A 20374-nucleotide genomic window follows, 5' to 3' on the forward strand; every position below is an offset into this window, starting at 1 on the left:
TTCAGCATTTCCCCTGATGAGACCAATCAGTGTCATATCATCGGCAAATTTCAAGATTTTTACTGAGTCTGCTGAAGAGATGCAATCATTCGTATAGAGAGAAAACAGTAACGGGGACAAAACACACCCCTGAGGTGCCCCGATGTTTGTGACCAAGGTGTCCGAAGTGAATGGTCCAACTTTTACACTCTGTATCCTGGCTGTCAGGAAGTTATAAATCCACAAGCATAAGTTGAGAGGGACTCCAAGAGCTACCATTTTCTTATGAAGTAAATTCGGATCAATGGTATTGATGGTATCAATGCGCCGTCTCGCTCGCAGGGGAGGAGTGAAGCGCATCTCCGGCCTCATCTATGAGGAGACCCGCGGCGTCCTGAAAGTCTTCCTGGAGAACGTGATCCGTGACGCCGTCACCTACACCGAGCACGCCAAGAGAAAGACCGTCACCGCCATGGACGTGGTGTACGCGCTCAAGCGCCAGGGCCGCACTCTCTAAGGCTTCGGAGGTTAATTGTATTCTCTTCTCTATCCTGACAACCCATATGATATAAATGATTTTTTGAATAAAATATATATATAATTATATATATATATATAAATATATTTACGGTTTATATATATAAATATATATATATGTATATATATAAATATATATACGGTTTATATATATAAATATATTTACGGTTGTGTAGGTGGGATCGGCGGCAGCGCTCACTTGCTCTTGCCGGACTTGCTGCTCTCGGTCTTCTTGGGCTATAATATATATACGGTTTATTTATATAAATATATTTACGGTTGTGTAGGTGGGATCGGCGGCAGCGCTCACTTGCTCTTGCTGGACTTGCTGCTCTCGGTCTTCTTGGGCAGCAGCACGGCCTGGATGTTGGGCAGGACGCCCCCCTGGGCGATGGTCACCCCACCCAGCAGCCTGTTCAGCTCCTCGTCATTGCGCACGGCCAGCTGCAGGTGTCGGGGGATGATGCGGGTCTTCTTGTTGTCTCGGGCGGCATTACCGGTCAATTCCAGGATCTCAGCGGTCAGATACTCCAGCACAGCAGCCAGATAGACCGGAGCGCCGGCGCCCACCCTCTCGGAGTAGTTGCCCTTGCGGAGAAGCCTGTGCACACGGCCAACCGGGAACTGCAGTCCTGCCCGGGATGAGCGGGTCTTGGCTTTAGCGCGGACCTTCCCTCCTTGTTTGCCGCGTCCAGACATGGTGGTGATCGCTGATAAGAAGAAGAAACAGAAAAAAAAAATCTGGGTGATATTATTATTAGATAATAACATAAAAATGATATCATATTTTTCATAAATAATAATATCATTACCGGTTGTGTAGATGGGATCGGCGGCAGCGCTCACTTGCGCTTGCCGGACTTGCTGCTCTCGGTCTTCTTGGGCAGCAGCACGGCCTGGATGTTGGGCAGGACGCCCCCCTGGGCGATGGTCACCCCACCCAGCAGCCTGTTCAGCTCCTCGTCATTGCGCACGGCCAGCTGCAGGTGTCGGGGGATGATGCGGGTCTTCTTATTGTCCCGGGCCGCATTACCGGCCAATTCCAGGATCTCAGCGGTCAGATACTCCAGCACAGCGGCCAGATAGACCGGAGCGCCGGCGCCCACCCGCTCCGCGTAGTTACCCTTGCGGAGAAGCCTGTGCACACGGCCGACCGGGAACTGCAGTCCTGCCCGGGATGAGCGAGTCTTGGCTTTAGCGCGGACCTTCCCTCCTTGTTTGCCGCGTCCAGACATGGTGGTGACCGCTGATAACAAGCAGAAACCGAGAAGAATCTGGGTGATAATATTTTAAGAAAATATTGCTTCCATGGATCAAGAACAAAAAACAACAACAAACATTTGGAGCTTTAACTCACTTTTGCCGAAGTCCAGTGCGGTCTCTCACCACTACTCCAGTGATTATGTACAGGATGCAGGTGTTGTCATCGGGTTGACAACGCTGCCGCCAGTCACTGAGCTCAGCAGCTCGTGGGGTCTACATCAGCAGCGCCCCTGAGCTTAATGATTGGCTGCTGTACTGTCGATGTTATAAATATCACTGCTGCAACCTTTACATAATCACCAGATCATTTGATTTTGTCTCCTTTAGTGTATGGAGTAATAATCTTTGAAAGGAAAAACCCTTTATGAGGGGTGTCCTAATACTTTTATCCATGTAGTGTATTTTCTACAGTAACTCAATCAAGATTTTTTTTTGATCAGCACATGAAAACTTCATACTAAGTGTCTGTAAAGTTCAATCAAGTATTGAAAATCAACATTAACTATGTCCAATTTGCCAAAAAAAGTTTCCCGAGTGTTCCATTAAAGAAGTTTTTCAATCGCATACTTGTTCTTATTGCTTATATTACTAGATATCAGATCCAACACACTGGGACTTATAGCACAGTAACATTATGGATCAGGCTTTGATGACTCACAGGCACCTGAACTTCTTGTATGATGTTATTACATAAGTCATCCCACAGGAGTTTGCACAAACTTCTATCACAGTTACTGATGATGATTGGACTGGCTCCTGTTACAAGGCCCAGTATTAGTTACCGAACATTACAGGAACTTCAAAATTTGTACCTGGACAATGCAAAACCTCAGTGACCATAGCCTTGGAACCAACAGAACTGATCCTGCTCGTGACTGGTCCAAAGTTTCCATACACACATAGAGTAACAGAAAAGCACACTGGTTTCTGCAGCTATAATGGTTATTGCTCCTTTTTCCTTTCTCTTTAAATGTTTTAGCTTCAAACTCACACATAAGGAAAGCTCAGCTGGGAGCCAAAATGTACCGAAATATGTGTATAAAGGATGAATAATTATTTCAGCTCCATGTTCTGCAGCTCTTTTCATTTAATAAGGATACACCAATTATCGTTACGAAAACTCATTACTGGATGTACCGAATGATGGAAAACATTATGTGCAATGTCGACTTTAGTCACATATGGATGATCCAGTAGACACTCTGTAGCTAGAAGATGATAAAGTGACCGATAGATGAGAAGAAGTGGAGGTGGGAGCAGCTTTGTAGCAGATATGTCAGAGAGTGAGACAGTGGGAGGAAGACATTCAATCAATAAGAAAAATAGAGGCCGGGGAAGAAGCGAGAGAAGGAGAAAGGGGATATGAGAAAGACAGAGACTGAAAGAGGAGCATTCGCGACATCATCAGTAAACGTGGACAGATAATAAAGCATCAGACGGGGCTTATGACTTCTCTAGTCTAGGCCAAACAAAGATGCCATGTCTATACCTGAGCTGTGCCCGCCGCTGGCCTAGGTCCTGGATTAAGAAATGTGAAATTAACATCAGCCTTGGCAAATAATACCAGGAGCTCGCTAGTTTGCTTCTCTAGGCCTCGCTGGAGTTGACTTAAAAGAAAGGGTATAATCAAGTCTTTATGTCTGTACTACACTGACACGGATAGAAGGCAGCGGTATCCCCCATCTCCAGGGGAGGTGCACTGTACTCCGCTCCCCAGCTACCCGTGTAAGATCCTCAAGTCTGGAGCCTTTCATCTTGCACATCTGAGACTGAAACCTAACTGTACCGGGCAGCTTCTCATAAAGCCGAAGCTCCATAAATAGGCTCAACCTGGCCTCCTATAGATAATGATCAAGGTCAGCAGAATTTGCTATCACAATAGCATTAACTACTTCAGTACTGGACAGTTTTTCCTACGCGGGATAACGCTAGCTAGACATTTTATTTCGCTGTTAGCAAGATTCCTCCACTGCGATCTTAACAGTGAAAAGACACTCAGCTACTACCAGACCCCTCTGTTCCCTTACCTCCCTTTACAATAAAACGATCAGGCATGCTAAAAGTCAACATGTCCAAGTCCAACCCTTCTTTTCCCCAAACATCTGGCCTTAGTGGAGAGTAAGCCAGTCCTGTCAAAATTAATGGGTTCATTCACCTAAAGTTTAACACCATCTTTTTAGCTAAAGTACTGCAGTATCAAATAGCAAAGCAGAGCGCAGTTACTGATATTACTGTCTACATACCGTAGGTGGGTCGGACCCAAAAGTGCCCACACAGATATGACAGTGACCCTACTTTATACATCTATGTTCCTCTTGATCCTCCCGGACCCGGAGTTTACAGGTCAGATGTGTTGTGTGGCAATCTGCCAAGAATTCAGAACTGTTTCTTTGAGTCTGGGACATTTGGTATAGGGTGTGCAGTACTCAGTGTATCTATTACGGTCTCGGTAGTAGTCGCCAGTAGCCGCATGAAAGAGGTGGCACTGCAGTCATCCTTGGTAATGTCACACAGCTAACAATGCTTCACACACGATAGTTCCCAGGGCAGGAACACAACGCCGTCGTCTGCAGTGTAACAAAATTGTCATTGTTTCACTAAAGCCGGCAGGATTTTTTTCTGCAAGAAATAGAAGAAAGAAAAGGCAATGGAATAATTATGGCTGATTTGTCAAACCCGCTAAGGATGTCCAGCCACAGATTAGCGCTTTCAGCCCGCGCTCCACATTCTCCTCTGTAGGATTTGCACTGTATGTGTATAAGTTCAGTGTATCTGAAACCTGCAATTAGTTACCTCCATGGATGGAAAAAACTCACTTTTCCATCCATTGCACCACATCCAGTGCCTTTTTTCCAGCGGCCTAAGTACTCTAGTTTTTCGGTTACCACCTTGAGTCTAATTTTTCCATCTTTTTTTTTTTTTTTTTTTTAACTTTTCTTAGCATTGAACATTAAGTTATTTAAAGGTAAAATGAATGAGTACCCCCGAGGGAAGGCACTCACCCCATACAGTGCAGACAGTTAAAGGGAATCTGTCACCAGGTTTTTACTACCCCGCCTGAGAGCAGCATGATCTAGGGACAGAGACTCCGATTCCAGTGATGTATCGCTTACTTTGATAAAATTACTGATTTACCTGCTGCAGGTCTACCAGTTCTCTGAATGCTGAGCCCTGTGTAACCACGCCCACACCTCTAATTGACAGCTTTATTTTGTACACTGTGCATAGGCAGAAAGATGCCAATCAGTGGTGAGGGAGGGGTTATATTGAGCTCAGTAATATAGAAGACTACATTGGAGCAGGTTTATTAACCCTCTAGTGGTAATCTCCTGCTAATAAAACAGTAGTTTTATGGAAAAAAAAAATTACAGCGAACAGCCCAGTAAGTGTCGCATTACTGGAATCTACATTATGCTGTTCTGAGGCTTAGGTGGCAATAACCTGGTGACAGAGTCCCTTTAATTCCTGTACAGGTTCCTATATAAAAGCCTCACTGGTCATCAGAAAGAGGAGGACCATTAACTACAACTTAGAGCACAGTCAGTCGGCCACATAAATCGGACTGTGATAGGATCGCAGTGCTTGGACTAGTCCTGACCCAAGCGGGATAGATGCATAGTAAAATATGAAGCTGTCATGTTCGGGTTGGGAGAGCCGCCTCCAGTCTGTGCATTGCGAGCATCTCGATCCAATTTATATGGCCGATTGCACATTTAGAAGAAAAATGTAAGAAACTACATTCTAGATATTAGCCTGTGTGAAAAAATAGACAGTATGCAACATTATAAATGGCAAATTATATTTTTAATACATATTCGAACAAGACGAGTCACACACAGAAAACAAGATAAAAACACTTAACAGTAAACCAAGGGGAGGCTAGCAGCCATGATAAGCATTGCTACTTTTACTGCCTCCTACCCCAAAAAGAGCAGATATGCATCTACAATCTTCATGCCAAGAACCCAGGCAAGAAATGTTTGGAGAAAATCAAACGAATAATAAGGATACCAGGATTTAAAGCAACTAAGTTCAGAAGATGCATAAATGTTAGAATACAAAAATGCTACAAAATAAAGTATGACTACAAATAGGAAATACCTGCAGCCAAAAGCCTTGTGAAATGGCCTGAACTTATTATCAATAAATCACACCAAACCTTCAAAGGTACCAAGGATCCACCCAAAAAATAGACAACCTGATTGATAGACATAGTCAAAAACGGGTACATGACAAATGGGAGAGAGCAGAAGCTCCCAGTGTATTGTCACTCATGGTAGCTTCCTAAGGAGTATGTTTTTGGATAAAAGGATCCAGGTTTTTTGGTGTGGCTTTTCTTGTGTGCAGGGCCGGACTGGCCATCTGGCAATTTCTGGCAAATGCCAGAAGGGCCTGTCTGGTAATGGGCCGCTTGGCTGCTACGTTCTTAACAGAATCAGTGTTCTCAAGACACCCATACTGTTAAGAGTTGAGATGGAGCACAAAGTGGCTGACTCCATCACTTACCCCAGCAGGCCACAGGTATCATTAGAAATATTGGTCTTGTAGAATATATTCCTTTCCTCCATCCAGGGTAATATTAGTAATATATCCCATCTGGTTCATGGGGACGAGGACAACATGGGCCTGTGTGATTTCAAATGCCAGGGCTGAATTTCAGCCCCAGTCCGTACCTGCTTGTGTGCTCACATAATGAAGATAAAATTGATCACGTTTGATGCACAGATTGCTTATACATTTTTTATACACCCATGTCTATTTTTGTAAATGTTTTAGGGTGTGTAGCACTTCGTGTATCTACTACCGTCTCGGTAATTGTGTTGTTCAGCTAATCGTGCAAAGGCTTTCAGCCACTACAGGGACGTTTGGCTAATGTTACATGGCTTACTTCATTCATTCTCATACATAGATATGATGGTTACAGTGCTTCTTGTCCTTGGCTGCCATCTACTGGCCATATGCGTTCAAGTTCCGAAGCTGCAATTCCCCATAATGCCTCTTTCTCTCTGCAACTCCTCCTATTTTGTTTCCTCACATCCTTTCTTGTGGCCAGTGCCATCTTGGCAGCACGTGCATCAGGACTGAAGAGAAGATTCTCGTGTTACCTCTACCCTCTATATTCTTCCTCATCATCATCCTTTCATCTCCCCTGAATCTCACACTAAGGTTCTGTGAATAAAACTGGTTAAAGTTCATCGCTGTATTGCCCTTCGCGGATTAAACCCGTGCAGCTGGTCAATCGCAGGAGGTGAGGGTAGCGAGTAACACTACCTGCCATTGCTCGTACACAGATCAGTGCTCACATCCCTCAGACACAGCTCATCTGCGTACACTGATGGCAGAACTGGAGTGCTTGCCCCCTTCTTCACTCTTCCACACACCCGAACATGTTCCAAAACCAGAAGGTGAACACGAACCCATATCAAATATGTTCTCTAAACCAATAGGTAAAACAAGTAAAAAAAAAAGTAATAAATGAACATCTTACTAACAAAAATTAGGTGGGTTACGGGTATATCAAAGTGGACTTACAAAAACATAACGCCCTTAAAAATTATCTTATTAATAAGGATTAACATTTCCCAAATTGGAAATTTTATTTTTTATGAATAAATTTATACTTTTAATGGGTATTATGCTTTTTTTAGTCTAATAAACAAACATCCTTGAAAATAAAAGCTATGTATATCTTTATAGATTTATGCTTCCATCAAATGGCACATTTCTGATCATTGTAAAACCTGTAAATCCTTTGAACTGATACTGAAAAATATATAGCTGATGTATCTCTAGCAGGCAGCACTATAACGCACATGGATAGAAGCTGCTCTATCTCGGCACTTTTTTTTTTCAGGAAAGTGGCAACATCACTGTCAGATTTGTAATGAAACGTGAGTGCGCGATAAAGGGAATCGCATCGAAGTTACCGTAACTGCAATGACCTCCGTTCTCCGAATCTCGCTGCACATAGCAGGGGCTCAATAAGAAAGTATCCAGATAAGTGACGCGCTGATAGAAGGAAGCTCCGATAGATTCACCTGTCCCTACAAAACCACATGTGATCCTGAAGGAACAAAGAGGGGACATTTCCTGCGCTAAATGCCCCAGGGTTGGGTTGCAACTTGCACTAAAAATGTATTTTGTGCTGTCAAATTGTGATGTCAGCGCTGCAAAAAAAACCCCCAAAAAACAAGGAGAGCAGCAGTGGAGACTCAGTTGCTTGACCCCCGAAGGTGGAGGAAAGCTCAGTTTGCGCTTGGGATCAGGGGTTTTCCGAAAACCTATTTATGGCACTATCATACCTGACAGATATTTAATTGAAAGCTGTACAAGGCCACAACGAAATGATCCCACCAAGGACAACATCTGCAAGGAGTTTGTATGTTCTCCCCGTGTATGTGTGGGTTTCCTCCGGGTACTCCAGTTTCCTCCCACATTCCAAAGACATACTGATAGGGAACTTAGATTGTGAGCCCCATCGGGGACAGCGATGATAATGTGTGCAAACTGTAAAGCGCTGCGGAATATGTTAGCGCTATATAAAAATAAAGATTATTATTATTATTATTATATGGCTTAGAAAAGCATTCGCTGCTTGTTTTTTTCGACTGACGTTTAAAAAGTAGCGAATATGAACACATGGCCCATAACCTCGTTTTCAGTGACTGTTGGGCTCCCAGCAAAGCAATCAGATGTTTATGACATTTTAGAACAATGTGTCATATGTACTGATCTTGCAATATATATATATATATATATATATATACCATACAGGGATAAAGCAGATAGTGATGTCACAGTGTACATGTAATGCATAAAGTAATGTCACACTATGAGGGTAATGCACAAAGTCATGCCCCTGGTACTGATGTTCCTGTATGGGTGCATTCACAAGAAGCTATGCGACAGGCAGCTGTTTAATAGGCTTTTCACATACAAAGACCACAACCTTTGACTATCCTAGAAATTTCTTCGCTTACAAAATGTTTTCTTCGCTTACAAAATGTTTTCTCTTCGTTATTTCTTTCGCCTCAATAAGCCAAATGGTTCCCTTCCATTCACAAGCTAAGTGACTGACACGTTCTGTCATGTGTTTAGTATTCATCTCATGAAATTGTAGTTTTGTGATTCACCATCACTTTGTCCTTAAAACCAAATAAAAAAGGTAATGTGACCCATGGTTCATTTCTGAGCCCCTTATGTACACCCTAAGTTCCTCTTACACAATCGGCATACAGTATAATGTCCTTTTTACTTGTGACACCACAGGAGGCCTAGATGCTGATCTACAAGCTAAGGTTTTATCTGGGGAAGGGGTTAAGGATACAGCATGTATATAATTATATAGAATTCGATTTACACATAATATAACCACTTTATTTATAAATAATTTAAACACAATTACAAAAGACAAAAGCCATAAAAAACCATAAAACCCAATAAAAGGAAAATATAAAATACATATGGCAACCCCTGACGAAGCAGTGTGCGAAACATGGGTCGGGGTACTGGACGGTCTGGTACTCTTTGCATGATGGCACATGGTGGCTATAGCTTCTAGTCATGTGATATTTTAATAGTAAGGAAACCAATACTGGAGGTCTTTTTGCCTGGTTCGTTACTACATGTCAGTGATATGGTTATTTTCTTGTAGCATTGGTGTAGTATATATTCAGGGACTGGTTATACCAATACCAAATAAGGTTGCCATAAATATTTCATGTTGCTGTTGATTTGTTATATTGTCTGACTTTTTTGTGTATTTTCATGCTGTTTATACATTTGACAGCACTGCCCTTTTTTCCTTTTATCAGGTTTTATGTGGGTTTTTTTTATCTTTTGTTATTGTGTTTAAATTGTTTATTAATAAACTGGTTATATTATTTGTAAAATGAATTCTTCGTGCTTTATTATCTATGACTTAGTGGTAATTATAGGATTATGTATTATTTCGGTACCCCCAATATCTGAGAAACTTTGTTTACTTTGAATATGGGCATAAACTTCCAGTTCGTGCTATGTACCCATTATAGTCTAGGGTGCTGTTCTCGTGACCATTTTCTTGTAAACCAATTGTCTGCAATAACAAAAGACATGCCTCATTTTGATAGAATTTGCAGTCCAAAATTGCCCGTTCAAGCTAATAAGTCCAGGAAAAAACCCTGCTGTTGGTAAAAATGGACATACGGCATAAAAAAAACTGATGGAAAAGGGGATGAAAAGCACTAATCGAAATAAAGATTTTGCACACAAAACCAAACCACTTGTGTGAAGCCAGAATAATAAGGGTATGAGCACACGTTTCGGATTGCTGTGCGGAATTTTCTGCGTGGAATCTGCATCTCTTGGCAGTGTCCACAGGTCAAAATCCGTGCGTTTTTTATGCGGATTTCCTGCAGATTTATTGCGGATTTTGTGCATATTTGGCCTGAGTTTTTACACCTGCGGATTCCTATAATGGAATGGGTGTAAAAACGCTGCGGAATCTGCACAAAGAATTGACATGCTGCGAAAAAAAAAACTGCTGCGTTTCCGCAAGGATTTTTCCGCAGCATGTGCACATAGAATAACATTGTACTGTAAATCACTTGTGGATCCGCAGCAAATCCGCAACGTGTGCACATACTCTAAAGGTTGTTATCTAGAGTTTGCTCCAAAGAGACCATGATTTATGAGTAAATAAGCATATAAATGCATGTTCACATGGCCAAAACGCATACAAAACCTACAAAAGACAAAATGAAAAAAACCCTGCTATAATAAAATAAGTAAAAAGCAAAAGTGCATTTAAATCATACAGAGTTCTTAGTAATACTGTAGTTGATCAAACATAGCATAAAAGCCGTCCCACCATCGACAAGGTGACTCTGTGGTCGGGGCGGTCGTACACCGTCTAGTATTAATAACCTTATCATGTGTCAAAGTTGACGTCTGTGTGAATAAGGGCAGACAAGGACCGGGTCCCAACCACCGGACACCAGTCAGAGGAAGCCTTTAAATACAATTTCCAGCTCAGGAGTGGGAGGCCACACCCCAGCTTGCACAGAATGAAAAAATACAAAGAAAAAACACAAAAATTGAGCTTGGTTTGAGTTGGTACACATGCAGCATATAAATGCATGTTCACATGGCCAAAAAGCATACAAAACCTACAAAAGACAAAATGAAAAAAACCCTGCTATAATTAAATAAGTAAAAAGCAAAAGTGCATTTAAATCATACAGAGTTCTTAGTAATACTGTAGTTGATCAAACATAGCATAAAAGCCGTCCCACCATCGACAAGGTGACTCTGTGGTCGGGGCGGTCCTACACCGTCTAGTATTAATAACCTTATCATGTGTCAAAGTTGACGTCTGTGTGAATAAGGGCAGACAAGGACCGGGTCCCAACCACCGGACACCAGTCAGAGGAAGCCTTTAAATACAATTTCCAGCTCAGGAGTGGGAGGCCACACCCCAGCTTGCACAGAATGAAAAAATACAAAGAAAAAACACAAAAATTGAGCTTGGTTTGAGTTGGTACACATGCAGCATATAAATGCATGTTCACATGGCCAAAAAGCATACAAAACCTACAAAAGACAAAATGAAAAAAACCCTGCTATAATTAAATAAGTAAAAAGCAAAAGTGCATTTAAATCATACAGAGTTCTTAGTAATACTGTATTTGATCAAACATAGCATAAAAGCCGTCCCACCATTGACAGTTTGGTACATCATGAGAAAGAAAGAAAGCACTGGTGATCTCATCAATGCAAAAAGACCTGGACGCCCACGGAAGACAACAGTGGTGGATAATCGCAGAATAATCTCCATGGTGAAGAGAAACCCCTTCACAACAGCCAACCAAGTGAACAACACTCTCCAGGAGGTAGGCGTATCAATATCCAAATCTACCATAAAGAGAAGACTGCATGAAAGTAAATACAGAGGGTTCACTGCACGGTGCAAGCCACTCATAAGCATCAAGAATCAAAAGGCTAGACTGGACTTTGCTAAAAAACATCTAAAAAAGCCAGCACAGTTCTGGAAGAACATTCTTTGGACAGATGAAACCAAGATCAACCTCTACCAGAATGATGGAAAGAGAAAAGTATGGCGAAGGCTTGGTACAGCTCATGATCCAAAGCATACCACATCATCTGTAAAACACGGCGGAGGCAGTGTGATGGCTTGGGCATGCATGGCTGCCAGTGGCACTGGGTCACTAGTGTTTATTGATGATGTGACACAGGACAGAAGCAGCCAAATGAATTCTGAGGTATTCAGAGCCATACTGTGTGCTCAGATCCAGCCAAATGCAGCCAAACTGATTGGTTGTCGTTTCATACTTCAGATGGACAATGACCCAAAACATAAAGCCAAAGCAACCCAGGAGTTTATTAAAGCAAAGAAGTGGAATATTCTTGAATGGCCAAGTCAGTCACCTGATCTCAACCCAATTGAGCATGCATTTCACTTGTTAAAGACTAAACTTCAGACAGAAAGGCCCACAAACAAACAGCAACTGAAAACCACCGCAGTGAAGGCCTGGCAGAGCATCAAAAAGGAGGAAACACAGCGTCTGGTGATGTCCATGAGTTCAAGACTTCAGGCAGTCATTGCCAACAAAGGGTTTTCAACCAAGTACTAGAAATGAACATTTTATTTACAATTATTTAATCTGTCCAATTACTTTTGGTCCCTTTAAAAACAGGGTGGCACATGTTAAGGAGCTGAAACTCCTAAACCCTTCATCCAATTTTAATGTGGATACCCTCAAATGAAAGCTGAAAGTCTGAACTTCAACTGCATCTGAATTGTTTTGTCTAAAATTCATTGTGGTAATGTCTAGAACCAAAATTAGAAAAATGTTGTCTCTGTCCAAATATATATGGACCTAACTGTACATGTCTGAAGTGCCACAATCTGTCTTTAGTTGAACAACAAAACAAATTTGTTCAATATTATACAAAACGCAATGAAATCAGTGAGAGCCCATTATGATGGTCATTACTATCAGGATATTTTGCTTTCAGCCATTTCCATTGACTTAGTGGAAATTTTTTCTTTTTTTTTTATTAATTTTTATTGAATTTTCAAAATTTTACAGGAAAGGAAGGAAGGGTTAATTAAGGAAAGAAAAGTGGAACAATTTTGAAAACTTCCTTTACCTCCTGATCAAGGACTATCCCAATATTATGCTGCTCACTTGCAAATCTCATTGAATTTTTCTGCCTCTTAATAATAATTGAGGAGATTTAGGCTCGGGCTATACGGTAGCACTGGTTGCGAGACCAAAAACGCCTGTAACACTTGTGTGGCACGCCGATAGCGCATGTGGCATTTTTTCTGTGAGTTTTTAATTTGTGTTGAAAAAAAGCGCAATGTCAATTTTTGGCCATATTTTCTGAGCCTAAATGAGAGCAAAATGAATGTTTTTTTGGGAGGTGAGGGGTTGTGGTTTTGGGTAAGGTAGTCCTAGCCCTACTGATTCTGGTCCAATATACAGGTGCTGCTCTTTTCCCCATGCAGTGGATCCAGATGCACCAACAGCTTGGAGTAGTAATGGATCCACTCCTCGACAAGGAAAATGTGACACGCTATAAATTTTCTGCGGCTAAGTAGACGGTGGAAGAAACCCTTGTCCTATTTCAGAGTAAAAATCCAGACTGGATGGGGTTTTAATTAAAAAACTACTCGCAGCAAATTTACTAAAATCTGGTCACCAAACATCACATCCGTTCATCCACAAGTCACAACCCAAGCCTTGATTTTATAAGGCTACAATACAGGCCCACTACTACTTCTTATTCTTGAACCGTCTCTCTCTTCCTTTTTTCTTTTCTTGTACTTTTCTATTGTATTCTCTCCCCATTACTCGTTACTTTATATTGTTACAGTAGCATATTGATGACATGTTGTCCTTCTAGTCGTTCCTTGATATAAAGCCATGTACTCCACTGTTGCCAGGGCCTGCTTCAGGTTTTCGTGGGCCCCGGGCGAAAGACTCTCAGTGATCCCTTTAATACATACCACGATTCATGATACACAGATAAGAAATATAGGTAGAGTACAAGGCCAATGCAAAAGATTTCACTTACTTCTTACATTACATGAGTGATATCTATTGTAAATTATACAATAGTTCAGAAATCGGCAGATCCATGCAGTATTATGGATCCCGTATATTGCCCCATAGAGTATAATGGGCCCCATATATTGTTCCATACAGAATAATAGGCACCACATATTGATCCATACAGTATAATGGCCCCCATTTATTGCAGCATACAGAATTATGGGCTACATATTTTGCTCCATACAGAATAATGGGCCCCACATATTGTTCCATACAGTATAGTGGGCCCCAGATAATGCTCCATACAGTATAATGGGCCCCATATACTGCTCTATACAGTATAATGGGCCCCATATAATGCTCCATACTGTATAATGGGCCCCATATAATATTCCATACAGCATATTGGCCCCATATAATGCTTCATACAGTATAATGGGCCTCATATAATATTCCATACAGCATATTGGCCCCATATAATGCTCCATACAGAGTAATGGGCCCATACATTGCTCCATACAGTATAATGAGCCCAAGTACATTCAGGTTGAAGAACATTCCTCAGAAAACCATTAATAACCTCAGTGACAGCAGCCAAGACGATCAAATGTGAGGATTTTGTGGGGTGCTCATACTCAATAATGAGTTTTGAATTGGTTTCCATTATTTCACCATTAGCATATCATTACCATATCTATCCATCCTGTGATTTCCATAACTCCATGACCTTTCCTTCTTGGTATTGCAATTTCAATGTCGAGGAGTGTAGTTATCAATGAGTTCACGTTATCTACAACTGAAATTGAAATTATTTAAACCTTAATGTAAATTAGGTTTATTCACCAAATTTACAAACGTTCTGCTGTTTCCAAGAGAAACAATCAAACGGATGATGTAAACAGTTCAACACAAAATGACTCTTTTCTTACAGACTACTGCCGTCTCAGAATCATTCACCCCTTCATGACAAGTGTCTTTAGTCAGTCGTATAGCCCTTTTGGCTGTTATGAGTTATGACCTGCCACAAACTTGATGCTCAACCAGACATCGGTTTCCAGCAGGGTTCCTCAGGATCCCTCATGGGCAATGGCCTTCGGTTCAATAACATTCTTTGGTTTCCAAGAGAATGACCAAAAACTTGAGATCCTTGATTTCTACAGTCATATACTACATCAAACCCGCGGAGGAGAAATCCGAATCTATGCAAATTAGCATTCCTCTGGAGAAGGATAGCTGACTCTATGGGTCACCCATTGGGACTGCTTAGAAGCCAGTGTTTAACCCTTTACATGCCATGCCACATGGTTTACTATTTTAGCTAAACTGAGATCACCCATCAGCATACAGTAGTGTAAGGATCCTTGCCCCTTGTCAGGGTATGCTATGCGGTGGAACAGTCACCTATGGGGTAGCCAGCACCAATCGTTGGCACTAGAGCCCCGGTTTTCCTCCTCCTGGTGGAGGGCTAATTTGGATTGTTTTATCGCCGGGATCATTGCTTCAGAAAATGGTCTTGTACATGCATATCTAAGTCATTACCAAATGGAGTCATTTTATGACATACTCATGTACTTTGTGTTGACATTTTGTACTGTAAGAACATTTCGGTAGGTTCAAAATATAACAATGTGTTCCCTATCAGAGCGTCACGGCCGAGAAGATGAATGGCTGTCCTCAGTCCGCATGAGCCTTATGTGCTCTTAAGCCTGAGGATTCAGCACTGGTTACTGGATAATGTAACGACAATCGCACTGAAAATAAGGAATAAAGTGAAGACAGATATTTAAAGCGTTACTTGTCCTTCTGTAATTCAAAACTTGCAGAAATTCAAGGACTTCCTGCCATCATCTCCACAAGGTAAAACTGCTTTTGGCGCATATACCAATCCAACAACTTTCCTGATACTCATAAACTGTATCTTGACGTTGACACTTTATGAGCATTCTGTCAGCACTGTATGTGCTGGAACTTCCTTTCCCATCACTTCACAGCATGCATTGCTCCTGCCACTGTAACTCAGCTTGCCTGTCCATACTAAGGGCCCACATCTGTGGCATGCCTGCCATAAGCAGAGTCCATGTCTCTCTGTTCCTGTCTACCCTCGCACGCACCTTCCTTGCACTCCTTCTGGGATTAAACCTGACAACAGTCATTGAACATCAAGCTTTATAAAAGGAAGAGAGACAGTTTTGTGTGCGGGAGGGGTCAGGCAACATACATTTTAAATAAACTGATTTGCAGAATGTCTATTTATTAACTATTTAATGAGATTAAGTCTAAAAGCACAGGGATCATTAAAATACCCAGCACCCTACTGATTCTTGTTGTGGAGCCCCTTTTATCCAATGAGGCCTGTGCACCCATACAAGCATCACAATGGATGGGAGCGCAGGGCACATGTTTACCCCTCACTGAACGTGAAGGGCAGGGGACCCTTTAGGTTTGATCCCAGTACTTCTTCCATGTTACATATGGTTCCTATATACTGTATGATGACAAGCCATATATTAATGCTCATCTTATGGCATGCTGTAAGGATCCAACATAAGCCCCATATCAATCTCCTAATACCGTGTGAGCCATGACCGAGCTTTCTGGCTTCAGATAATGGAAGGAAGCTCCATCCTGCTATATATAAAATCCCATTGATTCTAGCAGAAAACCATTTACTCAGGTCTCCAAGGGAGAATGATAATATAATCTAACGACCTATATAATTCCATTAAAATAATCTGCTAACAACGACACGTGACCCGTGATGTAGTTGGCGCGATTCAATCACAGGTGTATGACTAAGCCGTTCATTCACACATCTCACCCACGTGACGAAATAACTGTTCTTGTGACTGGTATTTTCAGCATTGGCACCGACCCCAGTGCAAACAATGCATTATTAACAGGCGAAACGACAACCAGCGCTGACTCAACACGCACCTCAGCGAAATGAGACCGCAACCTGCACGGTGACATCAGCCCATATATATATTTATACATCCCAATATATCAGATTACAAATCAATACACATCTTTACAGCCCGGATAGATAGAAAGTGATGTGCCACAAAGATACAATCTCCCAGCCGAAATGTTAACCCGTACAGTCCTACACACAAAAATATATATACAGATATATGATCTAAGGTGAGGTACACGTCATCTACACCGAAAATATCAGCAGTCCCAATGGAAGAGAAGTACCATCGTCTGAATGTCATATATTATACCCAATGTCACAACTTCAACCTATGGAAACCATGTGACCGGCACACAAGAACGGCAGAGGTGCACTGACTTTCTATAGATCACAGATTAATATAGACAGATATGGGATAGATAGATAGATAGATAGATAGATAGATAGATAGATAGATAGATAAAAGAATGGATAGATAAATTGATGCTAGATATGTGATCAATGAATGAATGAATGGATATGAATGGATAAAATGATAGATAGATACATAGATAGATAGATAGATAGATAGATAGATAGATAGAGAAACAAAGGGATGCAGGGTTGTACACATGGAAGGATAGAGTTATAGATAGACTTGAGATGAATGAATGGGTAAGTGATATGAATGAATGACTGGATAGATTATAAATAGACAATAAGACGCACAGATGGATAGATAGAATATAGATAAAAGAATGGATAAATGGTGCTAGATATGAGATCAATGAATGGAATGAAGAAATGGATATGAATAGATAAGATGATAGATAGATAGATAGATAGATAGATAGATAGCGATAGAGACCAAGGGATGTACACATGGAAGGATAGAGTTATAGATAGACTTGAGATAAATGAATGGATAGATAGATAGAATATAGATAGATAGATCTATAGATAGATAGATAGATAGATCTATAGCTAGATAGATAGATCTATAGATAGATAGAATATAGATAAAAGAATGGATAGATACATCGATGCTAGATATGAGATCAATGACTGGCTATGGACAGATAAGCTATAGAGAGCTGGGGCACACGCAGGACACAGGGCAGGTCGCTGCCTGTCGCCCACGTTACATTGTCCTGTGACCTGCAGACACGACGCTCGTTTCTCCCCCCGTGTCTCCCCACACTGTGTGTGGACTCGTGGAGCTGTCTCGCCTCCATGTGCCCGGCCATGTTCCATGCAATCACACAGGACTCTCCTCTCCATCCCTCCAGCTATCGCACGACCATTACCTGAGTGTCGCACGCTTCTCCCCCGCACGGCTCCCCGGGGAGATCCGAAGAGACCAGGAGAAGACCGGAGACAAGAAGAAAGAAAAGCTTGGGGAGACGAGCGGGAGAGCACGGGGGAGGCATGGGGACGGGCGGCTGCTGGTTCCGCTGCTCTCCGGGAAGTGTCCGCGGCTCCTGGTACCCGCTCCCGGCTCTGGATGCTGCGATCACTGAGCTGCAACCAGCCGGCTCCTGTTACCATAACAACCCGCTGACTGACAGGATGGAGAGTGGGGAAGGGAGGGGCGCTGAGGGGGGCGGGCGCGGGCCAGTAACGGGGGCGGCGGGCGGAGAGAATGTGGGGATGGTCGCTCTGTACCACACGTAATGGGCGCAGTGTTATTATACCTCATGATAGCCACAAGTAGGCTAAGCAAATAGCAACCAATCAGATGACAGCTCTCATGGTGTAACCTACTTAGAAAAAAATACATGCTGTGACCTGATTGGTTGCTTTGGACAGCACCCTTTTTTTTTTGTCTCTGAGGCCATGTTCATCCTGATCTCTGCCCAGTGAGATGAGGCAGAAGTCAACACCACCCCTGCCAATAACCTTCAGACCCCAGCTGGGAGAGGACCGACACGGCGTGGTGGTGTCCATTCTATGTAGAAGTCACACCCGAACATAACCTATGGCCCTGATTCATCAGTTGTGGGTTTTAGTCACTTTTCTTGTTTAACGGTTTTCATTGCCACGTTTGCTTCAAATTCTTCAAAAATGGTGCACGTGGTTCATGAATTCAGTGTAAAATCAAAAATGGCCTTTATTGTTGAGCTTTAAGGGGAACTTGTGAGACAATTCATGCTGCCGAAACAACGGGCAGCACGACTACGAGTCTGACTCCAGGTACGTCTGACCGCAATGCCCCGGCGGGTACATAGGGAGAGGCCTGTCAGTCATCGGGAGCCGTGTGGTGAGAGGCGGCTGGGGCCGCACCGGAGCAGCCACATGGCTCCCTACAGTCCCCGGTCATCTTCACAAACTATATTCTTGCTGCAATGCTGGAGCGTTTCCGAGAATATACCTGGAAGCAATCCTGCAGCCCGGCTCAGATTTATGCTGCCCATGCTCTGGTGGCAGCCTATGGATTGTGGCTGCCCATGGTGTGGTGGCTGTCCAAGGTTTGGTGGCTGCATGTGGATTGTGGCTGCCCATGGTTTGGTGACTGCCAGTGGCTTGGTGTGAATCGTCTGTTCCCTTTAGGCTTTTTCGTAACCTATTAGTGCAAAAAGTGGTACTTTTCACAAAATGACACAAAATCTCCTGAGGTACATAAAACCACTTGTGTAGCAGGGATGGAGTACATTTCAGACAAATTTAGCAACTTTTTGAAAAGTTGCAAATAATGAAAAAGGCAAGAACATCTAGAAACCCTAAACAGTGGCAAACTAAAAAAAAAAACAGGGAGGTATATAAAGTAAACTTAAAAAAAGGTACAAATGGAAAGCTAAATATAGCACAAACAGAAAAAAACACAAAACACTAAAAACTCAAACATGCGCAAAGTAATAATAAATGGGGGCTGTAGCTTTTATACAGTTATATGTTAAAGTTTGGGCACCCCTATTAATGTTAACCTTTTTTCTTTAGAACAATTTTGGTTTTTGCAACGGCTATTTCAGTTTCATATATCTAATAACTGATGGACTCAGTTATATTTCTGGATTCAATTGAGGTTTATTGTACTAACAGAAAATGTGCAATCTGCATTTAAACAAAATTTGACCGGTGCAAAAGTATGGGCACCCTTATCATTTTCTTGATTTGAACACTCCTAACTACTTTTTACTGACTTCCTGAAGCACTAAATTGGTTTTGTAACCTCATTGAGCTTTGAACTTCATAGCCAGGTGTATCAAATCATGAGAAAAGGTATTTAAGGTGGCCACTTGCAAGTAGTTCTCCTATTTGATTCTCCTATGAAGAGTGGCATCATGGGCTCCTCAAAACAACTCTCAAATGATCTGAAAACAAAGATTATTCAACATAGCTTTTCAGGGGAAGGATACAAAAAGTTGTCTCAGAGATTTAACCTGTCAGTTTCCACTGTGAGGAACATAGTAAGGAAATGGAAGAACACAGGTACAGTTCTTGTTAACCCCAGAAGTGGCAGGCCAAGAAAAATATCAGAAAGGCAGAGAAGAAGAATGGTGAGAACAGTCAAGGACAATCCACAGACCACCTCCAAAGACCTGCAGCATCATCTTGCTGCAGATGGTGTCACTGTGCATCGGTCAACAATACAGCGCACTTTGCACAAGGAGAAGCTGTATGGGAGAGTGATGCGAAAGAA

The 20374-nt window shown here is 42.1% G+C and overlaps 3 protein-coding genes across 3 annotated transcripts in view; all 3 read right to left on the reverse strand.

The window, feature by feature from the left end:
* The window catches only part of DNER (delta/notch like EGF repeat containing), a 344793-nt gene extending 326495 nt beyond the window's left edge, over window positions 1-18298 (reverse strand). Inside the window, 2 exon segments of the mRNA XM_073565181.1 lie at window positions 18042-18170; window positions 18172-18298. Of these exon segments, the coding sequence (XP_073421282.1) occupies window positions 18042-18170; window positions 18172-18282 (240 nt within the window). The 5' untranslated portion in view covers window positions 18283-18298.
* LOC141078552 (histone H2A type 1-like) lies at window positions 743-1332 on the reverse strand. Its single transcript, XM_073565171.1, has one exon. The coding sequence runs from the start codon at window positions 1285-1287 to the stop codon at window positions 823-825; it is 465 nt and encodes a 154-aa protein (XP_073421272.1). The 5' UTR covers window positions 1288-1332; the 3' UTR covers window positions 743-822.
* LOC141078553 (histone H2A type 1-like) lies at window positions 1264-1851 on the reverse strand. Its single transcript, XM_073565172.1, has one exon. It carries the CDS (start codon window positions 1749-1751, stop codon window positions 1359-1361), a length of 393 nt encoding a protein of 130 aa, XP_073421273.1. The 5' UTR covers window positions 1752-1851; the 3' UTR covers window positions 1264-1358.
* Window positions 18299-20374: the final 2076 nt, after the last annotated feature.

The sequence above is a fragment of the Dendrobates tinctorius genome, unplaced genomic scaffold, assembly GCF_039654945.1.
Source record: "Dendrobates tinctorius isolate UK_male_01 unplaced genomic scaffold, ASM3965494v1 ptg000572l, whole genome shotgun sequence".
NCBI classification, from domain to species: domain Eukaryota; kingdom Metazoa; phylum Chordata; class Amphibia; order Anura; family Dendrobatidae; genus Dendrobates; species Dendrobates tinctorius.

Coding starts and splice junctions, on each gene's coding strand:
- LOC141078552 (XM_073565171.1), bottom strand. CDS start 1,287: ATGTTATTATCTAATAATAATATCACCCAGATTTTTTTTTTCTGTTTC.
- LOC141078553 (XM_073565172.1), bottom strand. CDS start 1,751: ATGTCTGGACGCGGCAAACAAGGAGGGAAGGTCCGCGCTAAAGCCAAG.